The 12,225-nt window shown below is 42.6% G+C and overlaps 2 protein-coding genes and 1 long non-coding RNA gene across 3 annotated transcripts in view; all 3 read right to left on the reverse strand.

Moving 5' to 3' along the window:
• Positions 1-528: 528 nt before the first annotated feature.
• On the reverse strand, positions 529-6,115 carry LOC111659183 (uncharacterized). Its single transcript, XM_023412040.2, has 5 exons — positions 5,950-6,115; positions 4,641-4,982; positions 4,362-4,478; positions 2,116-2,433; positions 529-1,970 (listed from the first exon to the last, which is right to left on the reverse strand). The coding sequence occupies exons 1-5, from the start codon at positions 5,996-5,998 to the stop codon at positions 1,897-1,899; spliced, it is 900 nt and encodes a 299-aa protein (XP_023267808.1). The 5' UTR covers positions 5,999-6,115; the 3' UTR covers positions 529-1,896.
• Positions 6,116-8,693: 2,578 nt separating this feature from the next.
• LOC147818791 (uncharacterized) lies at positions 8,694-10,969 on the reverse strand. Its single transcript, XR_015437616.1, has 3 exons — positions 9,697-10,969; positions 9,571-9,612; positions 8,694-9,493 (listed from the first exon to the last, which is right to left on the reverse strand). It is a non-coding gene; the product is annotated as an uncharacterized LOC147818791 (long non-coding RNA).
• Positions 10,970-11,821: 852 nt separating this feature from the next.
• LOC147818792 (uncharacterized) overlaps positions 11,822-12,225 on the reverse strand; it is a gene marked incomplete at its 5' end in the record, with an annotated part of 4,212 nt that continues 3,808 nt past the window's right edge. Inside the window, one exon of the mRNA XM_087175553.1 lies at positions 11,822-12,176. Coding sequence (XP_087031679.1) covers positions 12,112-12,176 — 65 coding nt within the window. The remainder of the gene's footprint in view (positions 12,177-12,225) is intronic.

A 12,225-nucleotide genomic window follows, 5' to 3' on the forward strand; every position in this document is an offset into this window, starting at 1 on the left:
GATACAAGCTCCTGGAAACAGTGATCACAGAGAAACTACAGACCAAACTTTTATTTTCACTGCACATGGATCATAAACCCTGAATATAGGAACGACTCATTTATTGATAAATATTAATGTTATTGATCTTTTTATCCACAGAAACTGCAGCTCCTGTTTACCTGCGCTTCTTTACATGGCAGCGACCTCTTTATGTCTGTGGGAGCTAGCACCTGCTAGCATGTAAACATTAGCCTGTACTGACACCAAGATGGCGGCTGACCTCTGACCTCTCTCTCAACTGATCAGATGACTGAGACTCTGACGTATTGATCAGCTGAATGATGTATTGATCAGTTGACTGACAGACTGATCAGCTGATTGACAGACTGAGGCAGCTCTGCCCCTCACTGCAGGTTTCACCCTGACATTTCACCTGACGCCCTGTCCTCTGTTGAGGGACACAGGTCAACAGGTTGGACTGACAGGTAACAAGGGGGCGTGGCCTGGGGTCAGTGAGGGACAGGAGTAGACAGATGAAGAGGACTCTGTCTTTTCAGTAGATCAGTACATCTACTTGGTTTTATTCAGCACAGCAAGCGGAGTACAGAGTCTCACAGGATAGAAAAGGTTCAGTGTCAAAGTTCATGTCAATAATAAAATCAAAATCAGTCAAATTAATTTCTCACTCAGGATAAACAAGGCACTGATCGTGGTCAAAGTCTGTCTTTGGTTTGTTCTCCTGGGACCAGCTGACTCCTGGGCTGAGGAGGAGGAGTCAGAGACACCTCCTCTCACCTGTCTCCTCCACCTCCAGAGAAAGGTCATGAGGTCAGAGACGTGAAGGAGGATTCATCAGGAAACAAGATGTTTATGGGACACGGAGGATGAATCCTTGTGTAACCACACACACACACACACACACACACACACAAACACACACACAAACACAAACACACACACACACGCACAAACACACAAACACACACACAGAGGACTGAAAGTTTAACATAAGGAAACATGAATATATAAGTAGAAACAGTTGAGCGTCTAAAACATTAATTCAATAAAAATAAGTGAGCAGAGGTGAGAGTGAGATATTCTTATACAGACTTTATACATTTCTAAGTGGAGAACATTCATCTGTTAAAGCACTGAGCGACATTTATATATAGATTATTATGATGAAGATGATGCTTGTTCTTCATGATGACTCCTGACTGAAGACAATGAATTTATATTTACAGAAGTTTCAGTCCATCAAACAGGAAACAGCTGCTCTGTTGTTTCTACATCTGTGTGGCTTTGCTGTATTTTAAATGTTGCTGCAGCAAGGAATTGTGGGACTGCATGTCTCCTTTCATTTGGTAAAGGAAGCTCCAGTGTTTCCTAGAGGAGATACGATAGGAAGCAGTGGTCCAGCTTCACTGGAACATACAATGAATGAGCACAGGAAGTTTATCATATGGAATATATGTATGTACATGTGGCGTGACATCGTCACAGCTGCTGTGACACGGCTCGGACAGGCCACGCCCACAACTGATGAGCAGGGACTGTGACCTGTCCAGATCTATATGATGGAGATCTATATGATGTAGATGTATATGATCCAGATCTATATGTAAAAACATGATGTAGATCTGTAGGATCCAAATCTGTGACCCAAATCTATATGATTTAGATCTATGTGATCCAGATCTATACGATGTAGATCTATATGATGTAGATCTGAGTGAACAGAGTAAATATGAAGCAGAGCAGCAACACTGATATATTATATATATGAACTGTGACCTGAAAGAAAGTCACATTCTTATTGATCATCTGCAGAAATGATCTGATTCATCAATTAAACACAAGCTCCACCCACAGCGCTGCAGCATCAATACATCAATCTGATTGATCAGCAGACCATCAGACAGCAGGAACATCCATCATTCGAGTCGACTCAGCGTTGTTGCTTCTGTTTCTGATGTCCTGATTTCTCCCTGTGGAGGAGACAGAGACAATGAGACAGAGACAAACAACCAGAGACAAACAAACAACCAGAGACAAACAACCAGAGACAAACAAACAACCAGAGACAAACAACCAGAGACAAACAAACAACCAGAGACAAATAAAAACACTGACCTTTGACACAGAGAAACACTGCTGTCCCTCCCAGTAAGTCTCCGTCCTTGGAGACTCTACAGGTGTAGTATCCTGTGTCTCTGACTGTGGGGTGTTTCAGGGTCAGACTGAGGTCTCCAGTTCTCAGTGGATCTTTCTTCATCTCTGTTCGGTCTCTGTAAACCTGGTCCTGTTCTTCAGGTCTGTCAGAACCGTTCTGATACACATGGACTTTATTGTAGTGGTGGTCCATCCACTCCACTCTGACGTCTCCAGACAGGTGAGGTGTGGTCTTGAAGGGCAGCTGGACAGACTCCTCCCCCTCCTTCACCTGTTTGACTGAGATACAACACACCACATGATCATCTGCTCAGGCAGCAGCAGAATTCACTTTGTGTGACTGTGTGAAGTGAAATATCTGCTGTTGGTGTTAGTGATTGGTGTCCACTGATTATAACTTATCAATAACTTGTCCAAACCTTATCCACTGTCTCTGAAAGGGAATGAGTGATTGAGCATATCGTGTGTGTGTGTGTGTGTGTGTGTGTGTTATCCAGGTGAACAGGAGGAAAGAAGAACCTGCCCAGGTGTGTGTTCAGCTCTGTCACAGCTTCCTCTGACCCTCAGCAGGAGTGACTTCATGAGCTTCTTCACTAATAAAACTTAGAGAACAGATTAGAGCTCGTAGACCCAGTTTATTGGCAGATATTGGCCTGTCACAGATATATTGGTATCGGCGCTGGTACCGATTTACCCAGATATGAATACTTTTATTAAGAAGCGATGCAGTGGAATCGCTCGGGTCAGGTCTTAAATTGTGTCATTTCATGAACTTGCCAACAGGGTGCGACATTTTTGCGTAAGGCAGCCCTCTGATACCTCTACTTAAACCGGCCAATCATCCCAGTGAAGACATGCAACAACCACCTTACTTCTGCTTTTACTATAAAGTTTATAAACCAGCACAAAAACAACTATTACCGGCATAAATCACCACGTTCTGAACAGACACATGAACTACAAACACTAACAAAAAGTTACATTTGCATTTTGGAACATCAATCAGCAAACTTCAAGTATCCAGTCCAGCATTAGGCGGGCATGATGGGAAACGTGAGCTGTCGCTAGACGCTACAATCCTCTCTCAGCACAGTCTGAGGGAGGGTGCACATCACAGCTGAGCAGACGGGTGTGTTTGTGTGTCTTCACGGTAAGTTGTTAAGTAGTTTGTGAAATACATCCTGCAAAGTTAAAAAACATGACCCCATCATTTTCCCTTTTCATATAACCCAATTATAAGTCTGTCCCTGACAACCGCCATGTCACTCATGCTTGTCACTTGTTTGCTATGTAAGCAAGGTAAGTTAGCTAATAGCTAGCCAGCTAATGCTATAATTTGTCAGCTACAGAGCGGATTGAAAGATAAGCCTCAGAGCATCTTTCTGCAGCTCAGCTGATGACGGTGGCGTGAGTCTGTTGAAAGTGATGTTGTTACCTAGTTACCTAACGTTACAAGGTTACAACGTCCTCATATTTAACCCTCCTGTGACAACCGTCATGTCACTCAGGCTTACCATACATTAGCCTGCTAGCTAACCACGTAACCTACTTTAATACCTTGTCAGTTAGGTGGAAGCTAATGTGTGAGCATGTTATATTATGGTTTGGAACAAAGCTGAAGCATGGATTTTAAAGCACTGAACCTGCTCATTTTTTGGTGAACGGTGGAATTAATCCATTTGTAACTAATGAACATGAACATCGTTAACTCTCGTGATAGTTCACGACACTCTTGCACGGCATGCTCTCTCTCTCTGAAGTTATCTCTCCTGTGCCAGGTGAGAAGGTGTTCAGCACTACTGGCAGCATTTACCAAGAAAAGCTGAGCGTCGTTCATTATAACCTACTGCTGTTGGATTGGCAGTAATAAAGACTGTGGGACTGAGGGGGGTTTGTTCATTTATAGATTTGTCCCAAACAACACATTACAACATTACCACATTGTTTGCTGTTAAAATTGCCTTTATCTTTAGTATATATTATATATTATATATATCGGCCGATATATTGATATTGGAATTTCTTCCCTAATATCGGTATTGGAATCGGCCCCAAAAATCCATTATCACACACACACACACACACACTGTAACACACACACACACACTGTAACACACAAACACACACACACACACTGTAACACACACACACACACACACTGTAACACACACACACACACACACACACACACACTGTAAGACACAGACCTTCTCTGTCCTTCTTCCTTTTATACATGAAGAAACCAGCAGCAGCAGCAGCAACAGCAGTAACAGACAGGACACCTGCGAGAACCCAGGGCCAGACTGGAGGAGGAGGAGGAGGTTCTGTAGTCGACACAAACAACATGAGATTAAAATGTTGAACTAAGTAAATAAGAATAAACTTAAACTTTAAAACAACACAAACTGTGTCCTCTTCTCATCTGACCTGTATCTACATCACTGACCTGTGACCTTTGACCTGTGACCTGTATCTACATCACTGACCTGTGACCGTTAGTTCTACTTCTTCCTGGCTTTTTGTGTTAAAACCCTCTCTGATGGTGCAGGTGTAGGTGCTGCTGTCCCTGATGGTGGGTCTTCTCAGAGTGAGGCTGAGGTCTCCGGTCTGCAGAGCGTCCGTCCTCATGGATGTCCGGTCTCTGTAGTCCTGGTTCTGGTTTTTGAGGTCGTCTCCGCTCTGCTGATATTTATGAACAATCTTCAAAACAAGCTCTTCACGGCTCCACACCACAGTGTTGGAGGCAGAGACATTCCCCTGACAGGGCAGCAGGACAGACTCCGTCCCCTGATACACCTTTATCTCTACACCCAAGGCATGCTGGGAAACTGTGAGGACACAAACAGACACACAAAAAAAATTGAAGCCATCAGTCCAGACTCATGTGATGTGGGTCATACATCCAGAAATGTGCTGACACGGCAGTGGGGGTGTGTGTTAGGAAGAGAAAGTAGGATGGTGACCATGGAGGAGCTGAGGCTAGTAAGGCTAATTATGGATCCAAACTAGTCACCTTTTAAGTTTCCTTTGGATTTTAATGAACAAATACAGGTATACATACACATATATACGGAATGGAGTCAATAAAATACTGGTTACATGTTGCCTATATAAGTACGTAAAGTGTGTTATAGAAAAAAGACTGGTAGAGCACTTTCCAGTTCCCTCCACTCCAGACACAAACACACACACGTCCTCACCTACGTCACACATGAGGAGAGTTTTCTGGCTGGACGGGGGAGTGAGTCTGAGATAGGGATGTCACGATACCAGAAATTTAGTAGTGGATACCATTACCATTGAAATTCCATGATTCTCGATACCTATTTCGATACCACAGTAAAAAACCAAACAAAAAAAACACACAATAAATGATATGTACTTTCTCTTTCACTCCTTTATTGAAAAATACGAATAAAAAAAACAAAAAACAAAGAACAGTGACATGTCCTTCAAGAATTTAAAATAAAGAATGAATTTATTCTTTGAAAAAAGACCCAGTGACAGTGTGAGCCTGATCAATAAGAGTATGGATAAGGTAAAGGTAAAATCAGCTGGTTGGTGTCTGATTGTCCCAGTTCAAATCCAAAGAGATGTTACACCGAGGGGAGGAGAAGAGCTCGAACTGATCAATAGATCATCAATGTTAATTGATCACAGTTTAACACACACACACAATATAAGATAATCTAACGGTTCAAACGGCGGGAATCCGCCCAAACATGGCGCTCACTGCCAGTGTCCGTGTCCGTGTGTGTGTCCGTGTGTGCGTGTGTGTGTGTGTGTGTGTCTTACCGTACAGCAGCTTCGCTAACATCACGAACATCTTCATCTTCATCTTCATCTTCTTCTTGTCTAAAACTACAAAGTACACTCCCGTTGTTCCCGCTTCTTCCTGAACCCACCGGACTGGCGGGACTTTCCTCTGACGCACCAACAGAAGTTTACTTTCGATTTTAACCGGAAGTGTGTGAAGATGGATAAGGAAGTTCCGGGGAGACCTTCACAATAAAAGCGTTTATAATACAGTTTTCTTCCTCACTAAAAGTGAATGCTTAAATCTTAACTTTTGAAACCATATCTTAAACAAAGGCACCAAACACGGAAGCAGCGAAACTGAGAGGAAGAGGAAGAGGAAGAGGAAGAGGAAGAGAACAAAGAGGACCAGGTGAAAGACAGACACATGTTTCAGATGTCACTTTGGTGGATCATAATCATCATGGTTCACTGCGACCTCTACACACCACGGACAACCAGGTGGATTATAGGTTCCTGTGTTGGAGTAAACTCCTGCAACACAGTATGACAGTGGAATGACGAGGGGGAGTCAGCATTGGTCTCAGGATAAGTTTGGATAACACATGGAGCAAGTGTAAATAAGTATGCTAGTTTAATATACCAGATATAAGATGATCACAATATCATCTTAGGGACCAGACAGATCACAAATTAGGTTCATGCCAGTTAACTATGGTTGTTATAAGCAGATTACACGGTAAAATACAAAATAAATAAATATCACAAAATTGATAAGTATCCAGACCAGAAGAAAATGCAAAACACCACCATGCATTCCTCATAGCTCTGTCTTTCTAGTGGTAACCCACACATACCACTCTGCACCAGTGAATGGCACTGTTGGACCACTTTTGCCATAATTTAACCAGGTATATTCTACTCCATTACACGCAGAAGTGAGACGTCCAGGTCCAGCAAAATCTGGCTTAGTCTGAAAATCATTATTAAACAAACCTCAGCTGTCATCAGCATAAACAGTCACATATTTAGAACAGATCAAAACGGATTCTTAAAACGAATAAAACAAGATTAAAAAAAGCCCACGTTTTTTACTGATACCACTTTTTTGTACAATAAAACAATATGAGGCTGAACAGCCTGACATGACATCTAATTATTGCACATTAAATTTTGAAATAATAATAAATACAAGCAGAAATGTGTGTTTGCAAATTAACTCATGGCAAAATTGTGTAATTGTTTTTTGTTTTTTCCGATGGGTGTGACACAACTGGAACAACAATTAAAAGCATCTGGTGAGATAATCATTGTTGCACTGTGGTTGGTCAGATGTTTACTCACTCCCTTATTTAAACAGATGCTTTGACAGTTATCAAATCATAACGATGGCAGATTTACTGGTTTTGGAGGAACAATACGCGCGTGTCAGACGTGAGCGCGTTTTCAGAGACCGCAGGGAGCTCCAGATTGCTGGGTTTCCAAATTTGGTTGCAGCAACTGATTTCACTCATGTGCGTCTGAAGGCACCATCCATGAATGATTACGCATTCATCAATCGCAAAAACTACCACTCTATAAATGTGCAGGTGATTTGTGATGCCAAGCTATCACTTTTAAACATGGTGGCCAGGTGGGACACACACACACACACACGATTCTTTTATTTTTCAAACAGCTGTGTTGGCGCGCGGCTGCAGGAGGCGGCGCTGCAGAGCCAAACTCATCTCCGTCACCCTCTTCCACACAGCGGTTTTATGAGCTCCTGTGATCCCGCTCTTCAGACTGACAAAAAGCACATCCTTATTTTGCGCCACCTCAGATGTCAGGATGTCGATCTCCATCTCTGAAAAGTTTCGTTTTTTGCCAGTAACTCTTCTCTTCACGTTTGACCTTAGTGGGCGGGGCCTCCGAACCAGGAATATTTAAGGGCGTAACATGTTAATGAGGATCGATTTCAGCCGCCGCATTTATCAAGAGCCGATCATTCGTACGCTGGGATTGGTCAGATACGAATGTTTCATGAATCACACGTGTATCCTATCGTACGACCAATTCTGCGCTCAGATCTGCGCCTGTTTTCACGCAAGATTGATAAATGAGGGCCACTGAGACAACTTCTGAAATAAGAGTGGCAGCAGTCACAAGAAACACAAAGTTGGTTGGGCAACAATGAGGTGATAGCCATTTGGTTCAGAAGTTTGATTTGATAAGAGTTTATGTATGTGTTTTTGAATACAGTGCTTCATTTTGCAGGATATATCAGATGTTTTGTGTTAAGTGGTTTGAGAAAATGACTCCAGTTTTAAACGTCTTACGTCAGCAATTGTAAAAAACAAACAAACTAAAGAACTGTAAAATAAACAACTTTGAATTGTGTGTAAACTATGACACCTGTGCTGAAATAATGTTCAACTTCTTCAATGCAGTGTTTTTTAGTGAGTGAAAAAGAGAGTGATACACAACTACTTTCTAGCAAGGTTAAAACTGTTTATAGTTTTGCCAAGTTTGATTGACTCAATAAATGTGTTCAAGCCACGGAGCAGTTGACCTCAGTGACCACTAGGTGGCAGTATGAGATCATGAGCACCAGCCTGGGGAACTGAGTGGACTCTGGAGTGAACTGGAAACTGTTGAAGATCCTTTGATTAAAAACATCTTTACAGGATGTAGAGCCTGAACTTTCAAAATCAAACTTTAATGAAGGAGCCTGTTCACCATTCATTTACAACATCATTAAACCTGACTGCACATGTTGGAAAAAAACACAATGACTGATGAACTCTTGTCCTAAAAATGTTTTAATTGTTGAACAATTACCTATTAAAAGAACAAATACACACAGCTGAGACTGATGGTTTATGACCAAACAACTGCAAAACACTAAATGTCCTGGTAATCCATCCACTGTTGTTGAGACATGTTACTCACAGAAGTGTTCATCCTCTTAGGACCAGTAATGTCTGTACAAAATCTGGTGTCATTTCATCTGCTGGTGAGGAGCCACCAAGTGGTCTGTTAGCAAGGCAAGTTTATTTGTACAGCACCGTTCAGATACAGGGCAATTCAAAGTGCTTTGCAAATGCATGGAAATACATTAAAATATAACATTAAGATGACATTAAAATAGCATTTAAGCAGTGATTTAAGGAGCGGTGTGATGTGCTCCACTGTCCTGGTGTTAGTGAGGACTGTAGAGACCATCAGGTGGAGCAGTTGGACTCTGTTGTCCTGGACAGAGCAGTTTATAGCAGATGGAGATAGTTTTAATTCAAGAGTTAAAAAGCAGTTTGATGTTTGAAGGTGAGATTGAAAATAAACATGAGTGCAGTAGTTGGCTCTGGGTCCCTGGCAGGCCATGATCCAGGACTCGTTGGCTGGTGAGATGGAAGGTGTCAGTATAGAACCTCTGAGAGGAGATGGTGGAGAACTCAGCAGTGTTCAGTGTGGACATGAGTGACGTCTTCCTCTCTCAGTCACCTGACAGCAGACAGCTGGAGGCTCAGACAGCCATCACACTAACTACACACTGACAGATCAACACAACAGCTGCAGGAGTGAAATGTCTTCTGTCCTCACTTTCCTGTGAAAACACAGAACAACTGGTTACACACACACACACACACACACACACACACACACACACTGGAACTGACTCACCTGCTCTCACTGATGAATACACAACCTCTGGATCAGGCTGAGCTGAAACACACAACAGATTCACTGAGTCCTCTGGGTGTGTGTGTGTGTGTGTGTGTGTGTGTGTGTTAGTGTTGTCATGGTTACCAGTCCTCCTTCCAGCAGCCCTCTGACCTTTGATGACCACCTGACCATAAGTGACCTTATCACTTCCTGTGAGACAGAGAGAGCAGACAGAGTAGACACCCATCACTGAGTCCTCTGCTCTGGTCATGTTGATGATTAACTTGATGATGAGATCTTATCACTTGACTAGAACATTACGGTTTTTCACAAATGCTAAAACACATTTCTTGAAACCTTTTAAGCTTTTCTCAAAACTGTAAACACTGACTCTTCTTTCAAAATCAAACAAACAATCAGCTCAAAACAGTTTTATCTAACACTTTTTTCAGATCATACACAAACCTATCAAAACAAAAGCACCACTGATCATTCATTTCACACTACAGGGAAAACATACCGAAGCAATAAAGTAATGATTGTCTGAATTCAGAGCTTAAAAAAACAAAGACACATGAAAAGCACATAACACTGCAAAAATAACTGCTAAATCAAACTGAAGTTTTTGTACTTGGTCCTAAACACGTCAGAGACAAACTGTCTGATAATATACCTACTCTGGACGGCATTACAGGCGCTACAGTCAGAAACCTTGGGGTAATTTTTGACCAGGACATGTTCTATACTCCAGATTCAGCCAGGCGTTCTGGCTCACTTCTGCTAAATCATCTGCCAGACAGATCATCGGGTCTTGCGTATTCAACAGATGCCTGCAATCCAAGTTAGAGGAGCAGAAAATGGCTGACTTACCAGATGATCGCATAACTCCTGATTTGCCACCCTTCTCTCATGTGGGCATCGATTATTTTGGACCGATGGAGGTTAAAAGAAGACGAGCTAATGTGAAGCAATGGGGGAGTAATATTTACTTGCCTACTGAGTCACTCATTTGGAAGTGGCAGCCACATTAGATACAGATTCCTGCATCAAGGCCATACAGCGTTTTTTGTGTCGAAGAGTACCGGTGCTGAGCAACTGAACTGATCATGGTACCAATTTCTCAGGTGCTCAGAAAGAACTAGAGGTCACTTTGAAACAACTAAATCTAAACTAAACTAAACTAAAATTGACTGACTAAAATTGCGCCACTGACCAATCAAGTCAAATGGTCATTCAATCCCCTGTTTGGAGCCCACTTTGGGGGTGTGTGGAAAAAACTGATCAGTCTTATGAGCTTGAAAAATATTGTCACATCATAAGTGTCAATGTTCTAGCTGTTAGCTGTAAGTTAAGCTAGTTCATGGCTACAAGAGTCTGGGTTAGTAGTAGCAACAATACACACACACACACACACACACACTGGAACTGACTCACCTGCTCTCACTGATGAATACACAACCTCTGGATCAGGCTGAGCTGAAACACACAACAGATTCACTGTGTGTGTGTGTGTGTGTGTGTGTGTGTGTGTGTGTGTGTGTGTGTGTGTGTGTGTGTTGGATAGAATATGAATAAAATCAAATGAAACCATGAACACATTCAAGGTTTCATTTGATTTTATTTATTTTTCCATCCACCCAGTTTCTTCTTCTATCCGGGGTTGCCGTGGCAACGGGCTAAGCAGGAAGTCTGAGACATTCCTCTCTCCAGCTTCCTGGGGGGAAAGCGTTCCCAGGCCAGATGGGATATGTAATCCCTACAGCGATTTCTGGGTCTACCCGATTGTCTTCTCCCACTTGGACATGCACAGAAAATCTCCAAAGGAAAGTGTCCAAGAGGCGTCTTGATCAGAACCACCTTTAGACATGAAGGACAACTCTACCCCGAGCTCCTCCCCCTATCTCTAAGACTGAGACCAGACCCCCTACGGAGGAAACCCATCTCATTCTCTCGGTCACTACCCAGATCTCATGACCACAGGTGACGGTTGGAACGAAGGTGGCAGGTTATTTCTTCTCCTCAGAGTGATCAGATATCATGTTCATTTAAGATGGCCACAGTTTTAAATAACTTCATCTTAACTTACTCACAGTTTGTTGACTTATTTACACAAACCAAACTTTACAAGTTCATCAGAAACATTTTCCTCCCCGTGTTGTCACAAATATTAAATGTACTAATTAAAGAAGTAGTAGTGTTCACAGTCTCCAGCTGCTGCTCAGGCCCAAGGCTTCAGTCAGTGAAGGACTCAATACAAAGTGGGACAGTGTAAAATGATGAGCAGATTCTTTATTGAGACATGAGAGCAGAAGGACACAGAGGGGACACTGATATCAGTCAGCTGTCCTCAGAGGGACTGAACCATGACGAGGACAAGAAGAAAAGAGGCTGCAGCTCTGATGGAGTCCAACACACAGTGTGAAGCAGTGACAACAAGGAGTTTAGAGGACGTGACAGTGAAAGCTCGAACAGATGTGATCATCAGAGAGACGGAGGTTCAGAGACCTGATCCACTTCATCATCACTCTCACCCGTTATTACACAACTACACTCTGCTGCTCAGAACTCATGCTCAGTGGTGACATCAGCAGTGATGTCATCATAGTCCTCATCCAACCCCTGACCTCCTCCAACAGGCTGGGTCATCTCCATGGAGACGGCCGCTTTGTTTCC

The sequence above is a fragment of the Seriola lalandi genome, unplaced genomic scaffold, assembly GCF_002814215.2.
Source record: "Seriola lalandi dorsalis isolate HSWRI2012SDOR001 ecotype SW California unplaced genomic scaffold, Sedor1 jcf7180002054475, whole genome shotgun sequence".
NCBI classification, from domain to species: domain Eukaryota; kingdom Metazoa; phylum Chordata; class Actinopteri; order Carangiformes; family Carangidae; genus Seriola; species Seriola lalandi.